The sequence below is a fragment of the Ursus maritimus genome, unplaced genomic scaffold (genome assembly GCF_017311325.1).
Source record: "Ursus maritimus isolate PB19 unplaced genomic scaffold, ASM1731132v1 scaffold_3, whole genome shotgun sequence".
Lineage (NCBI taxonomy): Eukaryota > Metazoa > Chordata > Mammalia > Carnivora > Ursidae > Ursus > Ursus maritimus.
Genome location: NW_024425563.1, coordinates 61,806,046 through 61,828,584, shown reverse-complemented (window position 1 = coordinate 61,828,584; position 22,539 = coordinate 61,806,046). Strand labels below are relative to the sequence as shown.

The 22,539-nt window shown below is 34.1% G+C and overlaps 1 protein-coding gene across 6 annotated transcripts in view; it reads left to right on the top strand.

Moving 5' to 3' along the window:
* The window catches only part of PHF14 (PHD finger protein 14), a 228,355-nt gene that overhangs the window by 184,445 nt on the left and 21,371 nt on the right, over positions 1-22,539 (top strand). For 5 of the 6 annotated variants that reach the window (XM_008686327.2, XM_008686324.2, XM_008686323.2 and 2 more), the window contains one exon: positions 10,482-16,419. The exons of the other annotated variant lie outside the window; for it this stretch is intronic. In XM_008686327.2, the coding sequence (XP_008684549.1) occupies positions 10,482-10,547 (66 nt within the window). In that variant the 3' untranslated portion in view covers positions 10,548-16,419. Of the gene's footprint in view, positions 1-10,481; positions 16,420-22,539 lie in introns of those variants that run through there. 6 annotated transcript variants of the gene reach the window in all.

The following is a 22,539-nucleotide window of genomic DNA, read 5'->3' as shown; positions in this document are numbered from 1 at the left end:
ACTGCTTCGTATTTTCACAGTTAAATATATACTACTTGATCTGCATTACTTAAAAATTAGAAATATAAAAGGTTTTAGGTATGTTAGAAATACATGACAGGCTTTGGGAATCCAGATTTACATTTTTTTGACTTTGACATTGCCTTTTCCAACAATGAAAAAATTTTATTAAACAATGGTCTATATACTAAAATATGCCCTTAATTCAAAATTTTTTTCTTCAAAATAGCAGTATGCTACAGTAATTTGTGAGTAAATAAAATACATAAGCTTCATTTAACATACTTTTTAGTACAATAACTGCATTGTTATTGTAATTATTACTTTGCATATTGCTGCTTATCTATGGTGTGTTTAGTAAGGAATTTAGTGGCAGATTACTTTAATAACTGCATTTTTAAAATGTATTAATTATTTCGCTCTAATTTTTATTCAAGTAATGTATGTTCACTAAGATCATTCAGAAAATGCAGAAAAATGGATAAAGAGAACAAAACTCATAACCCGCCTTTCAGAGATTACCACTGTTAGCATTTTGGTATATCTCTTTTTAGCTTTTCATCTTGCCTTCATTTAACAAATATTTACTGTGCATTTTATAAGTGTAGGGCCCAAGTAATTGTTGCTGAATACTATGGCATCTATGGCCAGATTAGTCTATCAGAGAATATAGACAAGTGGGATAGAAGCTATGGGAAAAGCCCCCAAGGTACTGTTAATATCTGTAGCAAGGGAACTAATAACCTGGTTGGTTGGGTCCCAGCAAATATTCTTGCTATTTTTAGAATGAAGTAGGGGTGTTCTGTGATGCCAGTACAGTTAAAGGCATATGTTCTCACTTGTTCTTTTTTCTTTCCATCCTGTCTCATATTTTAAAATTTTCATTGGCCGTTTCACTGAGGATCTAGAAGAAAATAACATTCTTGTGTACATAAACCTTCATATCTGAAAAATTCACATTATTTTAAAAACCACTGTGGTATCATTGTCACTGCTATAAACTTAAATAGACTGAAAATGAGCAAATCTCCAAAATGTCTCTTAGGCAATTTCTTCATTATGGCCCGAAAAGAATCTAACATTTCCAAATTATTTTTACGATAATACAAAGTTGCTGATTCACTTGTTACGATTTATGGAATTATTTTATCGAGCTTTAACACACTAGTATTGTCCTAAAGCAATTAGCACAGTTGCATAGCAACTTTGCAATAATAATTTATAGTAATATACTTAATTTGATTAAAGACCAGTTTTTCTAATAAAATAATTATGTGCTGTTTTTGCCATGATGAAATATGCTAATAAATATGCTAATAAATTTGAAAGTAACATTTATTAGATATATGAACGGTACCATAATCCTATTTCAAAATCCTATTTAAAAACAGTAAATTGATGTCATACAATGCTAAGCCTTTTGATTTTTTTTGTTTTATTTCTATTTTCATTCTATTCTGTATGTTATACATTACCATATTTTAAACTTGTTATATTACAAAGCAAACAGGAAAATATGAAAGCATATTTGATATTAAAAAATTTTAACAGTGGCAAGTAAGCTCTTGAATATGTTGAACCTAAATTCTTCATCATGAATGGACTATATTAAATTAATTCTATTATCTTAAAATGTTTCATTAGAAAATCTAGACTTACAACAGTATTTTTCATGACAGTTTCGAGTGCTTTACAGTCAAAATATAAAGATTCCTATAGAATATTTAAATATTATAAAATTAATTTTGAAAGCAAATAATTTTGTTATGATCTAAGACTTCATTTTAGAAACTAATACCAAATGAATATCAAATAGAAAATATTTTAGTTCTTTCAAGAAGAATTTCATTTATTTAAATGTTCTTGGACAAACATGTATTAATATCTCTTTCAGAGCCTCTAACTTTGACCTCATCCTTTCTCCAACTATTGCCCATTTCTAAACTACTACAACAAAACCTCCAAGTAGTTGTCTGTACTCAGTACTTTCATTTTCCTTTTCCTCCAAAATTAGAAATTTTTATAAAAAATAAACAGTACAAAACATTATATACCTCCTGACTACTGTCAGGTAGTGATAATTCTCAGAACACTAAACTGAAGTTGGGAAGATCACTCTGATTTAACTGATTATGGTTGGGTGTATAAAGCAACATAATAGGCACATTTCTTTAAAAAGCAGTTATAGATCGCTGCTTTGTCTGAAAGTGTTTCCCTTTCATACATACATTCAGCTTCTAGATAACTAGAACATACAGACTTAAAGGAGATGCTGAAAGAAGTTCTTACAGTAAATGCAGTGTACTTTGTGTAAATCAGTGCTGCAGTTGTATTTTGTTTCTTATTCAAACTGAAAGTCTTAGAGACTAGATTAGAGAATATGCTACATATTGTTTTTAGAGGGATATTTTTATGCTGCAGGAAAGGTTTGATTAATATAGAAGATATAAAATATGATGCTTAACAAAAAGCCCAGAAATAGTACTGTCAGGAACCCAGGCGATCAGGAGTAATCTTATCATGATTCTTTTGGTCTTTCTACCGTGGTTCAAAGATTGCTGTTATTTAACTCCAGTCATTACATCCATGTTTGAAATTAAGAAGGACGAAGTGTAAAATATGTTCCATTCCCTCTTTAAACTATTGCAACTATGTTTTGATACCTACTACTCCACTGAAATGGTTCTTGTTAAGGTCACTTACAGTCTCTTTCTTTGTCAAATTCAGTAGTCATGCCTTTGAATCTTATCTGACCTCTCAAATCATTTGACAATCTATTGGCCATTCCCTTTTTCTTGAAAAAATTTCTTACCTTGGCCTCTGTAACCCCCATTATACCCTAACTTTCTTCCTACAAAACTGGCAACTCCTTCTCAGTCATCTTAGCTAAATTCTCCACCTCCATCCAAGTTGTATTACCATGACTTAGTCCTTAAGGCCTTTTTCTTCTCAATTTACCTATTGTTCCTTAGGTGATTGCAAGTAGTCTTATAACTATATGTTGAGGACTTCAGAACTTATAACACCAGCCCTTAATTCTTCTTCCAAGATCTAAATTCATATATCCAAACATTTGTCTGACATTCCCACTGAATACCTAAAGATTGTCTTAAGCTTAATATTGCCAAAATATAATTCTTGTTTCCTGATCCTTCATCACTCCATCACAACTACTTCTCCTGTAGTTTTTACCAACTTAACCATTTTTGGTGCCAAAAACAGGGAATCATTTCTAATTACTCTTCTTTTGTTTATTCCCATATTTACCTATCAACCTGCCCTCACTCTGACCTATAACATACTCTGAAGTATATCATGCTTTCTATTCCCACTACTACAGAACTCCAAGACGCCCTCCTTCCTGATATGGACTGTTGGAATAGCCTTTTGCCTAATTTCCTATTTTCATTCTTACCTATCCTCTACTTTCTCTATATTGCAACCAAAACAAGCATAAAATTCAAAATCCAGTCGTATTACTTAAATTTTTAAACCCTTCAGTGGCTTCTCATTGCAAAAAGACTATCCAGCATGGCCTACACAGTAATACGGAACATTTAATCTCATGCCAAATATGCTGACCTTTCTGGTGCACATCCATGCTGCACTCATTTGTACTATAAGGCCCTTGCTCTTGTCCTCTGTGCCTGGACATTCTCTTCTCACAGATGGGTATATGAGTGGCTCCTTCATATCATTCAGGTCTCAGCTTGAATGTCACCACATTAGTAGAGGGACTTTCCTGACTACTTTGTCTAAGAAAGTGTGCTCCCACACTTTGTATTCCTTTCCTGTGTTTTTTTTCTGCTACATCAACATTTGAAATTACCTGTTAATAGTTTATTATCTGTCTTTCCCCGTTGGAATTTAAGATCCAAGAGGATAGGGGTGCCTGGGTGGCACAGCGGTTAAGCGTCTGCCTTCGGCTCAGGGCGTGATCCCGGCGTTCTGGGATCGAGCCCCACATCGGGCTCCTCCACTATGAGCCTGCTTCTTCCTCTCCCACTCCCCCTGCTTGTGTTCCCTCTCTCGCTGGCTGTCTCTATCTCTGTCAAATAAATAAATAAAATCTTTAAAAAAAAAAAAAAAAAGATCCAAGAGGATAGGTATGCTGTTTCTCCATTTCCTAGAACAGAACCTGGCGCACAGACAATATTTGTAGATTAATCAACAAATAGAAAACATTTCTATAGTGTAAGGTTAAGTAATTCTTAATGTAACAATTATCATTTGTATTGAAATACTAAAATTGTAGTTAGAAAAGGAAGCAAATCTGACCGTTTTTATTCTGGTTAGGTTTTGAGGTTAGGTTTTTATTTTTTCCCATTTTACAGGTAAGGAAACCAAGACTAAGAGGTCACATGCCTTTCCCAAAATCACATCAATAGTAAGTGCCAAACCAGGATTCAGATAGGTTTGTCTGACACTAAAGCCTACACATTGTCCACTGTGCTCATGTAGATGTCTTGGGTAAGAACATCACACAACTGTTTTTCAGTATAAGATCAATTCAGTTTACAGATTATATATACACACACACACATAATGTTGCCAACATTTTGATTTAAAATCATATTGCTTCATCGCAGTCAATACTCATCATGAAAGACAGTTCCAGACAGCAGCTTAGGAGACCTGAATTCTGACTCCAGCTCTACTATTAATTAGCTGTGGGACCCTGGGGAAATCAGTTATGTACCCTTAAGAGGCTATTCTGTCAGCAGCATAAAAAGAATAGATCAAATGATCCATCCTCTAAGTAGGGTACCTCCTATCTCTAAAATCTTTCAGCTGTTAGTAGAGAAGAGTGGTCTAGAAAAGATCATAGAAATCTGTTATAACATCTTGATATCTGATTTATCTTTTGAATGTAAACTGCTTATATATTGATTTGCTCTTCTTGGAAATAAACACAGTGGACAATTTTCTTGCTTTGATCACTCTTGAAATTTAGGGAGGTAATTAGAAGAATACTGATACAGAATTTAGGGTTGTCTTGAATAATCTATATTGTTTTATTGTTACCTACTGTTGATTTTCCTAATATCAATAGAGGTTCTCACTTTATTCACTTATTGTTTGTAATGGTGTTTCAGTTGATTCTCTTGATGTATCTAGGCATACCCAAACAGGAATGGTTTTTACCTCCTCTTACAATTTTGTACTGTGTCTTTCTCTTGTCTGTGTTGGCTAATATATCCAAAAAAGGATTAAATAATAGTAGTATATGTGTTACCACTTTGACTTTAGTTGGAATGTTTTAAGTTTATGAAGTTAGCTTTTGAGCTAAATATTTGAGTATTAAGAAAGTTTAATGTAAATATGTAAAATGTAATCCCTGAAAATAAACTGCAAGTTGTAGAAGATCCATAGTATGATGCCATTCATATAAAATGTTAAAATATAAAAACATACCAGAGAATGATTACTATCCAATTTAGTGTATTGGTTACAACTGGTAAAAAGAAAGGAAGGGGAAAGGGATTGGAAAGGAATACCCAAGGGTCTTCAGTAAGTGTTACGAGTTATGGTTATGATTAGTTATATTTGCAACATTTTATAACAAAATAATTTGATTTGCTGAAGAAACAGAGGTGTCTTTGACCAGGTGTCTGGTATAAAGAACATAAGCCTGAATTGAACACACTTTACATTTCAAATGTATAAGTTTCCTGATAGCAGGGATCAGCTCTGTTTGCTGTTCTCTCTACCCTCAATACATTTCACGTAGTAGGTATTCACTAAATAATTACTGAATGAAAAACTAGAGAAAAGATAAAGTCCCTACTTCTTATTTCTCATCATTTCATACACATCAATTTCTAAAGTAAAGCTTAGTTGAAATAAGCCCTGTATATTTGATGTATTTTCTATTTTAGAAGCTTCAGTTTTTCTACATAACAGAATGTTACCAGGTTTTCCATACAGCCTTCAACATATTTTTTTTTGAAGATCTTATTTATTTGAGAGAGAGAGAGCAGAGAGCTCAAGCAGAGAGAGAGGGAGAGGGCCAGACGGAGAGGGAGAAGCAGACTCCCCACAGAGCAGGGAGCCCATTGCGGGGCTCGATCCCAGGACCCCAAGATCATGAGCTGAGCCGAAGGCAAACAGTTAACCAACTGAGCCACCCAGGCGCCCCCAGAATTCAACATATTATTACATATTTAGTGTACTGCTTGTGGTATGTGTGAAACATTAACACAAATTAATTATGGGGTTTACTACCTGCATATCAGCAAAATAAAGTCGTAACTGATTCAGGCTACCTACATTCAAAGGGGACAATTGTTCAGTTATAATCCTGCTTTATCATTCTTTTGAAATTGAATATATCAATAAGACATTTCAATCTGTGGTAAATTACAGAGTATATTCTTTATTTTCTATTTTAAAAAAAAACTGGAAGAAAGCCACATTCTATTTATGTATTTTCTGTGATAAAATATATACCAGTAATTTTAAAAATAAGTAAAATCATTTTTAAAAAACCCTCTCATAATGCAATGGAGAATTATAAATTTAAATTTCCTGGGTAATTGCTGAAAATCTGTATTATGAAAATTAGCACTTCTTAAATGTTTAATGTATTTTTGATTGAACAGTATGGTTGCCACATAATGTGACTATGAGATCATTAACTTTTATTTTTTCATTTTTATATTTTCGAATTTATAACCTCATTTTTCATTGAGTTATATCAAATTTTATATTCAATTTAATAGTATACTAGGATTTCCTTTTGAGACCCTTGAGTTTGAAATCTCAACATTCCCAAGAGCCCAGAGGAGTCCTACATAGATCCACCTGTAGGGGTTTATGATTCTTCTTCTTACAAATAGAGTTTATTTTTATTTTCTTAGAAAGTAAGCTTTTGTGTTAGTAGCTGTGAAAGAATTGAGAAAGCCATGGATCTTGATAATCTTCTTTACATCAACTTATATTAAGATATAAGAGCAGTTATCCCAAAGTAATGCAGAATTATTTGTTGCTCATAAACTGATCCTTAAAGCATTTTCCCAATACCCTTTTTTGTCCTCAATTATTTGTTTCCTCATGAGATTTAAATATAATACAACAAATCGTAAATATTTTCATAATGCTTGAAAAAATGAAAAGCCAGTTGGCATGTTTATCAAAATTTCTATAAATTATCTTCAGGGAGCAGAACTGTTTTGAATTTAAAGGTTGCTTTTCAATCAGTTCTACAAGATAGACTTTTAGGTTCTTTTTGTGTAACTTAATAATTAGTGGTCAGTATTCATTAAGCAAAAATTGAGTTACTTTGGGAAGATACGGGAAGCTTTTAAAATTTATTGATCATGAGCAATTCTAATTGTCCCTTTAGTATATTGGAAAGAGGACTTTTTGAAGTCGGAGCTGAGTTTGAATCCTAGGTCTCATATTTTAAAGTGAAGAGCAGTTCCTTAATGTCTCCAATCCTCAATTTTCTCAATGAGAAATGGGAATGATAATATTTATTCTTGCCTGGCATTTGTGAAGATTACATATACTTCATGTAAGTACTTGGTATTTAATAAGTAGTCAAAAAGTGAAAAGTATTATTTGTTTCCTGTGCCATCTATACAGTAGTGAATTTATTCATACAGTCAAGAAATATTCATTGAGAGGCCAGAGTATAATAGGAATAGCACTAGTTCCTGAGGATACTGTTAAGACAGAAAATCTGCTATCATGGAGCTTAGACTCTAGTGAAAGAAGACACATGATATATACATAAGTAAATGATCATTTCATTGTGATAAACGTTAGGAGAACAATCTGAGTGCTGAAGGAATAGCTAGTTTCGTGCATAAAGTTAGAGAACTCCTCATTGACTAAGACCTATATGACAAAAGTAAACTAAGCATACAAAATCAGATGCAGAGGAACCACCACCATTCGTCTAGAAATCAGAGGCAAGATGAGCATGTTTGGAGCCAGGTAAACAAGTTGGAAAAATGTACAGATGAAGCTAGGAAGGTGAGAGGGACCAGATGATAAATCAGATTTTATAGACCATGGCAGGAGTGTGGATTCTACTCTAAATACAGGGCTATAAGAAGGACTTCATTCTAGGGTGAGATGTGATGTCATCTGTGTCTTATAGAGATTGCTTATTTTGTGGAGAATAGTTTTTACAAATATAAAGTGGAAGCAAGAAGTCTGATTAGGAAGCTGTTGGAGTAATCCAGGCAAGAAATATGATATCCTGGACTAAGATGGTAACAATAGAGATGGAAAACTTACTAGACAGACTTCAGATACCCTTTGGTGATAGAGACAGCAGGAATTGGCCGTGTGTGTGAAATTAACGAATGACCCCTAGAGTTTGGGTTTGAGCAATTGGGTGAATTGCAGACCAAGGGAGGTATAAAGCTTTTGCAGGGGGTGGGAGGGTTGATAGTGGTTGAGAAAGAGGAATCAAGAATTTGGCTTTAGGGGTACCTGGGTGGCTCAGTCAGTTAAGTGTCTGACTCTTGGTTTCAGCTCAGGTCATGATCTCGGGGTCCTGAGACTGAGCCTTGTGTAGGGCTCCATGCTGGCTGTGGAGCCTGCTGAAGATACTCTCTTTGTCTCCTCCCTTCCTTTGCTCCTCCTCCCCCACCCCACCCCCACCAAAGCTTGCTTGCGCACATGCTTTCTCAAAAAAAAAAAAAAAGGTTAAAGAATTTGGCTTTGTACATGGTATGTCTGAGGCACCTATTAAAAGTTCACTGAAAGCATCAAGCAACAGTGGGTATATGAGTTTAAAGCATGAAATATATATATCAGTGCTGAAGATATAAATTGGAGAGTCATCATAAAATAGGTGGAATTTCGGCTCTTCAGAGCCATCTCCAGATCAGGTTATCCAAGGGTAACAGAGTTCTAAAGACAGCAATAAAAGGAAGTTAAAAGATATGAGGAAAACCTAGAGAACTAGGAGAAGAAGAAATTTAAGAAAGATGGCAGTGTTGTATTGGTAAGGATGCTTTAACTGCAAGTAATAGAAAACCAACTACTTTTAACATTTCATACCCTGTATTTCAGAATTGAGAAGATTAGGTGGTTGTAGGACTAATTAAAGAAGATATTTTGTCTTCTGGAATTATCAGTGTGTTTACTTTTGGCATTAAGCTTGTCTCTCAGTGATCATGAGATGGCTTTAGGAGCTCCAAGTATTACGTACTCAGATAATACATAAAGGCAAGCCAAAGCAAGTGTGATCCCTGTCTTGTGTGTGGGGTTTCTGTTCTTTTTGTTTGTTTAAAGAGTAAAGAATACTTTCACAGAAGTTCCTAGTAGGTTTCTTCACATATTTTATCTAAAATCAGTTCATGTTTCCAGTGGGGTCTATCATGATAGTCAAACGTATTTTTAAAAACCTAATAAATTTAACCAGGTTATTCTATGGAATTTACCTTGCAATGAGAACTCATTCCTGTGGCATGGACTGTTTACTCAAATAATTAATACTATATTTATAATAAGGAATAATCATATTTACCATGTATCTACACAGGCCTCACAAATATCAAATATTGTCCATTATAGTATATCTGTATATATCTGTGTATATACATATGTAAAATAAAAACAAAATTTAAATATAACGTAAGGGAGGTGAATTAAATTACTTTTAGCTTCTCTTCCAAGATTCATTTCTAAAAACTGAAATATTTATCTGTAAGACTGTTTTTTTGAAGGATATGCCTAAAAGTTGAAGTCAGTTCTGTAAGAACAATACTTGTCTAACCTCTACAAATAATTATTCATTGTTCTTATGTATTGGACCTATCTAGATCCCAAGATTATTTTCATTTCAGTTGGACTACACAATAAGATTGTTGCTTTACTCAGGGAGAAAAGCATTAGTGTACATTCATCTACAATCATAACATTATGCAGATTATAAGGTAAATCTAGGAGGAACTTCAAGCAAAAATGATAATCAAAGGCTCTTGTAATTCTGAAAAATTATTTAATTATTTTGCCTTTCCTTAATTATTACTATTTTTGTATGATTATCTTTGAGAGTAATCTTTCACCCAATTTCTCTTTCATTTACTATTGCTTTGAGTCTGGTAGTACAAACAATTGCAAGATCAAAAAATTAATGAGACACAAATGGAATAGAGTTCTACTTAATATAATGATGGTGATTTAGCTAAGTACTGTTTTTGAAAAGGATCCCAACTGCTTAACAGCATATCAGTAGGCCATTGATGATTAAACTCTGTCATAAAGTCAGCCCTGGACGGAAGCAGGAATAAAGCTTATTGAATGCCTTCTGTGGGCCAGTATCTATGCTAGTCTCCTCACATTTTATTTGATTTAATACCTTTTGCCATCAGTAACAGTTATTTTATAGAGGAGGGAAACAAGGTTCAGAAAGAGTATTTTTTTTTCTTTTTTTTTAATTTTTTTTTCTTTTCAGAGTTGCATATCTTTGGATGTGTGTATGTCAAAGTTTTTTTTATTATTATTTTTTTTCTTTTCAGAGTTGCATATCTTTGGATGTGTGTATGTCAAAGTTAGGATCTGAACCTGGGTTTGCTAGCCACTGACCACAAAGGCCAAGTTATACATCCACTACTACCCAATTGCATAGAGGAAACAGGACAAACATAAAAGTGTATCTAAAGTAACCATCCGTGCAAAGTGTAATGCTGGAACCAGAAAATGCTAGAACCAGTACTGTCTACCTTTCCATGTCATTTCCTCCTCTTTTCCTCTCTCTTACTGGACTTCAGCTGATTTTACCTTCTCACTGTTCTTACCTGGAATGCTTATCCCTTTACATTCTTTAATTCTACTCCTTCTTATCCTTCAGATCTCAATGTATTTGTCATTTTCAGGAGGGTGGAGCGCTTCCCAGAAACTTTCAGATCCTTGTATTAGAAGTTTCATAGCACTATACTTTTCATTCATTGTACATATCATAATTGCAATTATATAGTTACTCCAGTGATCAACTGTTTTAGTCACAGATTACAAGCTCCATAAAGCAGGGACTATGTCTGTCTAATAGATCATAATTTTTGAGCACCTAGCACAATACTTGATACATAGTTAATAATCAGAGAGGGATATACGGATGGCTTATTTAGCTCTCCAAGTATTTTTTTTTCAAACAGGATATTTGAAAATGTTATTGTATGAATTATTTTTTCTAATGTCCTATAGGTTACATTGTGGAATACTGAGAAATAACTTTATACTTACAGAATAATTGGTCATAGAAAAATATTAAATAAGTGAGTGCATTTTTAGGCAAGTTTTCTAAATGATTCAGTACTTGCAAAGAGGCCTCCTTTTTTGAACATATCATTGCATGGTTTTCATTATGGTAATGCTTTAAAACATTTAATCTTTTCCTTAAAAAAGCAAAATAGTGGCTAAGCAGTAATCCACAAATTCAAGATGTGTAAATGTGGCTGTTATTTTTGACACTCATTATGAAATACTGCCATTAGAGAATTTTTTTGTGTGGGATTTTCTAAAATAGTATTTTTAATTTTTCTTGAAGCAAAAACAGTGTTTTAATCCATGAAAAATTAATGTGCCATAGGAGATGTGTTACTTGGACATCTAATGAGCTATTAATTTCCAATAAAACTGTGAAGATTAATGGGTTCACTCTGGGGAAAACAGTATTCAACTTGAAATAGATATCTGAGGCAACTTAATCTGTTTAGTTGGGATTAAAGTTTTTAAAAATTCACTTTCTAAACATAAATCTATTTCTGAAAGATGTCCTTGAAGTTGAATTGGATCTTAATACAAAAACAGTGTTAAGTTACATTGAGAAGTATTTGTTTTAAAGATTTACAATACTAATCTTTGGGCACAAGGGAAGGTTTATTATTTTGATGACATAACCCAACTCTGTACGATATTAATCATTAATAAAAATACTCTAAGTATTATGGTTCAGTTTTCTTCTCTTCACATTTATATGTCTGATGTACTTTCTTCATTGCATTGTAATTATATGCATGCCTGTCTACCAAAATGGAACATGGACTCCTCTAGGCAGCAAGACCATTTATTCATCTTTGGTATTTCCAACACCTTGCCTAGTGTCTAACACATGGTCATTGTTCATTAAATTTTTGTGAGAGAATAAAAGGAAGGATTCTAGGAATAGAGTTACTTCAAGAATTAAGATCATCTTAAAAAATAATCTTTGAGTCAGTGGACAATATATATTTCAGACTCTTCTGAAATGTAAAGATCATTTAATCGATACAATCAAATCTGTCATTGGGCTACCAAAAACGGATAGATCGATCGATCAATCTTTAGGTTTTGACTTACTAACATTTTTACTTTGTTTTGACATTTGTACTCTATTAAGTCATCCTCAGGTCAAATGATGTTTCTTTGCAGAAATTTCTTTTGTTAAGCAAGAGTACCTCTTTTCCTCTAGGTAACAGTCAGACATTATTTTTGAAGGCCCTGATTAAAGGTTAGTGAAATAATATGTCAGTATTAGTAAGAACATCTGCTACCCAAGAAACTATCAAATAAATAATAAAAAGTCATATTTTATCATATTACAGTTGAATATTGTTCTAATGGTTCTTAAACTGCATGAATCAGGAAAACATGACAGTGAACTTCATGTGTGAAACACTATTCTGTATTGCTGAATATATGATTTTACAAGCACTTTTTTACTAAAAGCACTATACAGTGTAGAGTCTATAATGAGCTGTTCATCACAGAAATGTCAAAACCTCTTCACGTACAATTCTGATTACCTTTGCATACTACTTTGGTGAGAAACTTTATGGTATTTAAACCAAAGTATTCTTATTTCTAAATCATCCTAATAAAGATTTTGTTTATTTGCTTATCTGTTTTTACTTTTTGTGTCGAGGTAATTTTAGATTTTAAGAGTTGTAAAAATTGTATGGAGAGTATGCAGTATCCAGCTTCTCCTTATGTTAACATCTTGAATGAACACAGGACAATTATCAAACCTAAACCCTAGTATTATAGTAGTTTTAAGCAAACTTATACAATTTATTTGGATTTTATCAGGTTTGCCACTAATGTCCCTTTTTCTGGTCCAGAATCGCCTATTTCATTCTGTCATGGATCCTCCAATTTGTGGCAGTTACTTACTCCTTCCTTACCTTTCCAAAATCTGGACACTTTTGAAGAGTATTATTCATTTATTTTGTAGAATATCCTTCAATATGGGTTTGTCTGGTATTTTCTCATGATTAGATTGAGGCTACCACAGACCAGAGGTGATGTTCCTTCTCAGTGCATCCTATGACAGAAAATAGGATGTCAGTAGGTATTACTAGTGAGGTTAACCTTGCTCAAGTTAAGTTAGTCAGGTTTCTCCACTGTAAAATTACTGTTTTTCTTTTAACAATGTGGTTTTAAATCATCTGAGTTTGGCAAACAGTTTGGGAAGTCGTTTTAAATCACTAGAAAACCTAGTGAAGAAATTGATTTCATGTATTTGTCTATCTAGTGCTCAGTATTTTCATACTGAGGGGGAATTAGATAAGATCTGATAATCTTTCAACTTTACTATTCTGAGACTTAATTACCCTGAGGAGAACTGGAAGTGAGTTAAGAGATGTCCCATACAAACATAGTTGTTTACAAATTAGCCTCAAGTCCATTTCTGAATTTGGTGTGGCTTTTGAGATAAATACTTCAATTTCTTGCTTAACCAGGGCATTATATATTGACAACAACTTAAATTGAGACAGTTTATAATTTCCTAACTGAAGGTCTACTATCTAGACATTTTGTTACTTAGATATGAAATTATTTCATAGTCTAAAAATTGTCAGTTTAAAACATTTATCTAGTCTCAGAAACAGTAACATTAAAAGAATTTTAATTAGTGAAGTACTCTGTCAGCTTTTTAAATCTTAATATAAACTGTAGTTTACACTTTGATAAATTCTATTCAGTGAAAACAAGTTTTGTAAATAACAGCAAATTATATAAATAATATAATTTTCATTAAGGGAGTTTTTGGTAACTTTTCCTTTTTGAATGTCTTCTACGTAGCTCTAAAGTAATATTAAGTTTGTAACATTACCATTTATGTAAATTCTGTTTGTTTCTTTGACAGTGATTTGATACATATGAGCTATAACTATCCTTTCTTTAGAATGTCATAATTCAGCAAAGGAAATACAAAATGTATTTTCTCTCTTTCTCTCTCCCTCTCTTTTTATTATGGTTTCAATGACAATGGCCAGCGATTTCTCTAATGGCTGTATAGAAATTAGTTTTGGTAAAAAGTAACCTTACAGCCTTACTAAGCAAAAAAAAAATTTCTTTTAAAATACAAAGTGTCTTTTTAAATCTGTGTTGCATTAAACTCCTCATTGCATTGTGAAGGATAAACAAAATGCTGTCACAATTGGCCACTCTTCTAGTGGCCAATTCCAGTATCATGGTTATTGCTTATGTTATTGAATAAATATACTACATCTAAGTATTTTCCAGCTTTTATAACAAACTCAGTTATTGCTGAATCATTTCTGGTCATAGTAAACAATGCATGTATCTCTGAAAATTTTAATGAGACAATCACTGTGGTTTTTTTTAATCCAACTTGGAAATCTCTTGACTACTATACTTTGGTGATCACCATATCTTATATCTTGCATATTTCAAACATTTTTAGACACTATTTTTATCTCACTTTAATGTGGTAGAATTTTTTAAACCTCTGGGAATTTAAACCTGTATATGTATATTTAGAATAAAAACTAAAACAGCATAAATTTAGAAATGTCTCTTCTCCTTGAGTATCTATGGGGAAAGTAGAAATTTATATGTAGTGTCTCTAAATAGTAGCACATTTAGGATTTTTGAAATGTTATATTTGGTGAATAGATGATTATATAAAAATATTTGCTAAAGGACCTCTTTAAATATATGTTAGTATACTATAAACTTTAATATATATTGAACTTGTGAATGTGCTACCTGGAGGGTAGAGAGATGGCAGAGCTCACCACAGATACACCAGGGAAACAACTACATGTAATGTAACACACTCTGCAAATGACCTGAAGATTGGCAGAACAGATCTTCCACAGCTAAAGACATAAAGAGAAGGCCACATTGAGAAGTGTTGGAGAGACAGAGACATGGTCAGGACCCAAAAACTACCAGTGTGACAACCCACAAGTGAGAAGGATATCACAGGAACAGAAGACTGAGGGGATCAAGCCCCATATCAGGAATCCCCATTGCTGGAGACCTGCACTGAGAAGACAAGCCCTGATAAGGTTTTCTTTGAAAAGCAGCAGGACTTAACTCCAGGAGAGCCAGAGGGCTATAAGAAACTTGAGTCTCAGCTCTTAAAAGGTTAGCACGCCATATCACTGAGTTCAAGACCCAGCACAGAAGTAACAGTTTGAAAAGCACCTGGGTTATATATGAAGATTTACTGACTATTTTTAGGATGGATACCAAAGAGGCAGGGACCTAAGGAGCTTTCTCCAGGAACAGAATGGTTGGTGGGCACCATTTCCTTACTCCCCATCAGCCTAGCTGGCCAGAGGCTTGTGGGAGCCAGTTCTGACAATCTTTACCTTGCTAGCACCACTTGCCCTACCCCAACATACCCCCTATGGAACTGCGCTATCCACCCTGGCAGGTAGATACTCCTCCAAAGTGTCTTGCACCCCACCATACTGCCTCATTTGGGACTGGCATTTCCCCCCAGAGCAACTACTGCCCTGCCACAGCTGGCAGGCAGCCCTGTCCTGGACCATCGCTCATCCAGAGCAACTCCTGCCCTAGGGAGAGGGGAAGATAGCCCCACTCAGCAGCACACTCAGAGTTGCTTAGCTGGTTCCCTCAGCCAGCTGCATGGTGAAGCCATGTCCATCAGTGCACCCACATGGTCACTGCAGAAGGGCAAGCTGAGGGCAAGCTCTCCTCTGCAGTGCACCCACAGTGGCTTCAGTCAGGCCTGTCATCCAGCCATGCTCAGGGCAAGCTCTCCTTACCAGTGTGCCCAAAGTAGCTGCAGCTGGTCACTGCTGACAGCTGGGCAGCAAGCAAGTCCTGCCCACCAGAATGCCCATTCCGGCCCAATCACAGCAGGATGCATATGTAGCCCACACAGGGGACATCCCTGGAGCACCTGGCTTTAGTGGCCAGAAGGAGCTATGCTACTGGGCATCTCAGGATGCCTTCTACATAAGGCCACTACTTTCAAGACCAGGAGATGTAGCTGACCTACCTAATAGAAACAAACTCAGAGAGTCTGACAAAATGAGGAGACAGAGGAATATGTTCCAAATGAAAGAACAAGACAAAAACCCCAGAAAAGAGCTAAAAGAAATGGAGATAAGTAAACTGCCTGATAAACAGTTCAAAGTAATGTTCATAAAGACACTCACCAGACTTGAGACAAAAGTGGATGAGAACTTCAGCAAAGAGAAAGAAAATGTGTGTATATATGTGTGTGTGTGTGTATATATATATATATATACATATATATATATACATTTTAATATATATATATTTTTTAAACAGAGCTGAAGAATACAATGAGCTGAAATGAAAAATACAATAGAGGGAATCAACAGCTGATAAGCGGATATAGAACAGATCAGCAATCTGGAAGACAGTGTAGTGGAAAGCAACCAAGCTTGAAGAAAAAAAAAGCATTTTTAAAAATAAAAGAAAGAAAAAGCATTTTTAAAAATAAGGACAAGTTAAGTGACCTCTAGAACACTAAACAGTTAATGGATCAATGAAAAAAAGAGGAAATAAAAAATTACCTGGAGAAAATGAAAAAGGAAACATAATGGTTTAAAATCTTTGCAATGCTGTGAAAGCAGTTCTAGAGGGAAGTTGGGTGATACAGGACTACCTCAAGAAACAAGAAGAATCTTAAATAAGCAATGTAACTTTTACCATAAGGAACTAGAAAAAGAATAAATAAGCCCAAACTTAGTAGAAAGAAGGAAATAATAAAGATTAAAGCAGAAATAAATGAAAGAGAAACTAAAATAGAAAAAAAATTAGTGAAACTAAGGGCTAATTCTTTGAACAGATAACAAAAATTGATAAACCTTTAGCCAGACTCGTCAAGAAAAGAGAGGACTCAAGTAAATAAAATTAGAAATGAAAGAGAAGTTGCAACCGACCATAGAAATACAAAGGATTACAAAAGATTACCATGAAAAATTATATGCCACTAGAAGAAATGGATAAATCCCTGCAAACATTTTTTTTTTTTTTTAGATTTTGTTTATTTATTTGACAGAGACAGCCAGTGAGAGAGGGAACACAAGCAGGGGGAGTGGGAGAGGAAGAAGAAGGCTCCTAACGGAGAAGCCCGATGTGGGGCTCGATCCCAGAATGCCGGGATCACGCCCTGAGCCTAAGGCAGACACTTAACGACTGCGCCACCCAGGCGCCCCAAACATAGTCTTTCAAGAGTGGATCAGAAAGAAAGAGAAAATCTGCACAGACTGATTACTTAGTAATAGAATAGAATCCGTAATCAAAAACTCCCAACAAACCAAAGTGCAGGACCAAATGGCTTTACAGGTGAATTCTACCAATTAATTAATACTAGAAAAATTAATACCTATTCTTCTCAAACTGTTCCAAAAATCAGAAGAGGAAGGAATGCTTCCAGATTCGCTCTACAATGCCAGCATTTCTTTGATTAAAACCAAAGACACTACAAAAAAGTAAATTACAGACCAATATCCCTGATGGACACAGATTCAAAAATACACTAAGAGGATCGTTGTACAATTATCAAATGGGATTCATTTCAGGGATGCAAGGATGGCTCCACCAATCAACATTATATACCACATTAACAAAATTAAGGATAAAAATCACATGATTATCTCAATAGATGCAGATAAAGTATTTGACAAAATTCAACATCCATTCATAATAAAACCTCAACAAAGTAGGGATAATGTGAACATACCTCAACATAATAAAGGCTATATATGACCAATCCACAGCTAATATCATACTCAGTGGTGAAAAGCTGAAAGCTTTTAAGATCAGGAACAAGAAAAGGATGTCTACTCTCAGTACTTTTATTCAACATAGTACTGGAAATCCTAGCCACAGCTATATGATGAGAAAAAGAAATAAAAGGCATCCAATTAAAGGAACTCATACTTGCAAATGACCTGATACTAAATATAGAAAACCCTAAAGACTCCACCAAAAAACTGTTAGAATAAATTAATTCAGTAAAGTTGCAGAATATAAAACCAATATACAGAAATATGTTTTCATGAACTAACTACGAATTAGCAGAAAGAGAGATTAAGAAAACAATCCCATTTATAATTGCATCAAACACAATAAAATACCTAGGAATAAATTCAGCCAAAAAAACCACAAAAGGTAAAAGACCTGTACGTTGAAAACTATAACATAGTGATGAAAGAAACTGAAGATGACACAAATAAATGGAAAGATATACCATGGTCATCAGTTAGAAGAATTAATAATGTTAAAATGTCCATCCTACCCAAAGCAACCTACAGATTCAATCTGTATCAAAATACCAATAGTATTTGAACAAAGAATCCTAAAAATCTGTATGAGACCACAAAAGGCTTCAAATCACCAAAGCAGGGACACCTGGGTGGCTCAGTCAGTTAAGCATCTGCCTTCAGCTCAGGTCATGATCCCAGGGTCCTGGGATGGAGTCCCACATTAGGTTCCCTGCTCAGCGGGAAGTCTGCTTCTCCCTCTACCCCTCCCTCTCCGCTCCTGTTCTCTCCCTCTCAAAAACAAGTTAAAAAAAGTTAAAAAAAAAATGTGTGTGTGTATAAATAATATAAATATAAATAAAACACCGAAGCAATCTCAAGAAAGAACAAAGGTGGAGTTATCATGATCCCACATTTCAAACTATACTACAAAGCTATAGTAATCAAAACAGTATGGTGCTGGCACAGAAAGAGACACATAGATCAATGGAACAGAATAGAGAGCCCAGAAATAAACCCATAATTATATGGTCAGTCTTCAACAAAGGAAGCAAGAATATGCAATGGCAAAACAGTCTCTTCAATGGATGGTATTGGGAAGACTGGACAGCTACATGGAAAAGAATGAAACTGGACCACTTTCTTACATCATATTAAATAATAAACTCAAAATGGATTAAAGACCTAGATGTGAGACCTGAAACCATAAAAATTTTAGAAGAGAGCACAGGCAATAGTTTCTCAGAGGTAAGCCGTAGCAACACTTTTCTAGGTATGTCTCCTAAGGCAAGGGAAACTAAAGGAAAAATAAACTTGGGACTTCATCAAAATAAAAATATTTTGCACAGCAAAGGAAACAAACAACAAAGACAACCTACTGAATGGGAGAAGATATTTGCAAATGATAAGGGGTTAATTATACACACACACACACAAATTCTAAAAACAAAAACAAAAGATCCAATGGGCAGAGGACCTGAATAAACATTTTACCAAAGAAGATATAGAGATGGCCGACAGATACATGGAAGGATGCTCAACATCACTGATCATCAGGGAAATGCAAATCTAAACCACAAAGAGATACCACCTACTATTAGAAAGACAAGAAATAACAAGAGTTGGCAAGGATGTGGAGAAAAAGGAACCCTGTACTCTTTAGGTAGGAATGTAAATTGATGCAGCTACTATGGAAAAGAGCATGGAGTTTCCTCCAAAAGTTAAAAATAGAAAACCCATACAACACAGTAATTCTACTTCTGGTTATTTACCCAAAGAAAAGAACAACGGTCATTTAAAAATATACATGTACCTTTATGTTTATTGCAGCATTATTTACAACAGCCAAGATATGGAAGCAACCTTAATGTACCTGGATATCTGAATGGATAAAGAAGTTGTGGTATATATACACAGTGGAATATTAGCAATAAGAAAGGAATGAAATTTTGTCTCTTGTAATAACATGAATGGACCTAGAGGGTATTATACTAAGTCAGACAGTGAAAGACAAATACCATATGATTTTACTTCTGTGTGGAAACTAAAAAACAACGGATGAAGACACACAAAATATCAGAAACAGAACAAACCAATAACTGCCAGAGGGGAGGGTTTTGGGGGAATGACAAAATAGGTGAAGGGGACAAAGAGGTACAAAGTTTCAGTATAAAGTAAGTCATGGGAATGAAAATTATAGAATAGGGAATATAGTCAATATTTTAGTAACTTTGTATGGTGACAGATGGTAACTATTCTTATTGTGGTAAGCACTGGATAATGTACGTAATTATCAAATCACTATGTTGTACACCTGAAACTAATATACTATGTCAACTATGCTTCAATTAAAATAAGTAAATAGAAACAAATAACGTACTACATGGAAAAACATGGAAAAATATAGAGAGGACTTGTGCTGTCCTCACTTAAAAGATATTTATGTTGGCCCATTATAGAATGAGGTGTTTTTGTTTTGTTTTTATTTTTTTCTATAATCATTGCTCACTACATACCAACTTCTCAACCTAAATTCTTCAAACCAAGTAATACCTTTTAAAGCAAAAATGGGGGCACCTGGGTGACCCAGTCGGTTGAGCACCAACTCTTGACTTCGGCCTGGGTCATGATCTCAGGGTCCTGGGATCAAGTCCTGTGTCAGGCCCATGCTCAGCAGGGAGTCTGCTTCAGAATCTCTCTCTTTCTCCCCCTGCTCACACACGTGCTCACTCGCTCTCTCTTTCAAAATAGATAAGTCTATTAATAAATAAAGCAAAAATGTTATAAATGAAGGTGAGTTATCAAGGTAGGGGCTTCTAATGTAGAATCTAGCATACACGTCTGTGCTTATTTCCCAAATATTAGACTTCTACTAGAGAAGAACTTTTTTTTTTTTTTAATCTTGAAGACCATAAATTGCACATGTAGAGAATAGTGGTATTCTTAGTTCTAGAAGATTCATATCTTAAACATATTTGAAATACCCAAAAATTCAATTTATGGAAGTTGTGTTTTCTCATGTTTATGGGAAGATACAAAGATACAAGTTTATAGAATTGGGTTTATGCTCATTAAGAGTCTACCCTAGCTCACACTTACCATTCGTTACTGATTTCATGTCTTTTATCCTACTTATTTTGCCCAACTCTCAGCTTCCACTCACTGATCTTCATTCCCTTTACTATTAAATATACCCTCCTATAGATGGTTGTACCAGTCCTTAGGGCCTTTCTTCCCAGAGTTTCCCAAATTATATATGGGAAATCCAATGTTTTATTTTTTAACTTTCCCATTTCCATGCTGCCAAAAGTACCCACCAAGTAAAGAGTGACAAGAGGAACTAAAGACTTAGAAAGGCAAACCTATTCCACTTAATCTCCAAAATCACGAATTGGAGATAAGGGCCCAATAAATGAAACAGAACTATACATATATTCTTATACATGAAATTAGATATTCATGACTGCCCTTTTATCTATCTTGCTGTTAAAATAAAGGATATGATTTTATAATATTATATAAAAGGGAATTTCCTTTATGATTTCTTGTTTGAATCACTAAGTAGAGAGAAAAGGCAGAAATTTACAAAATAGCTCCATTCTGTGTAACGACGTAAGTGTTTGAGCTAGGTTTACTAAGAACCTCCCAAGTTACTTTAATTTTATAACACAGCCTAGAATTTCTAATTAAATATGCAACTTCTGTCAAAAGAAAAAAAACCATCGTATGCTTTTTACAGTATATTTAATTAAGCATTTCTTGTAAGTTCATTTCAATATGTATCATGGCCCACTAAAGTTGGAATTCAGTTGTAAAATGGTAGATTAATTGCCTTTTGTATTAAATGAAATAAGAATCTCAAATATGCAAAGTCAGGAAATTTAATTGTGGCCTTCAATTGCTTCTTCAGTGCATTGGAAAACTGAATGCAGAAGTACAGAAAAAAAGCCAAAGGTTGTTAAATGTAGCACATCACACACATCTTGCACTTTACTTAATGACCCAAGTGTTTATTACTATGAAGTAAATGCACCATTTAAAGAATTATGGTGGAATTGTAAAACATTAAAAACTCTAATTTTAGTCTGAAGCATGCAGCATGCCCATTTTGCCTAAAACATTTTCATTATCATCAGTATTTTCCAGTTATTAAGATAAATTTTTTCCTCCTTGTGCAGCACTGGCATATTTTCTGTATTAAAAGCATAATCTTAAATGCTGTTGAGAATTATATCTAGAATATGCTTTAAGTGAATAAAATAAAGCAGTTTTTGACCACAGTTTGGAACAGTATATATTGCTTTTTGACAATCTATAACTAACATAACAGGTTAGGTGTACATATTTTTTTGCCAGAAGCTATATATATATGTACTAACATTTTTAAAAGGATCATTGTTCAAGCATACAGATAATTTTGACTATTAATTTGAATCTAACCACAATAATTCTTCTCTGATTGAAAAGGAATATTTAAAATCTAAAGATTATATATGAAAATAGAAATATGTTAAGTTAGTTCTTGCTGCACCTTCTCACTGCATTTTATTGTTGTACTACCATGTATCTGTCTCTATGA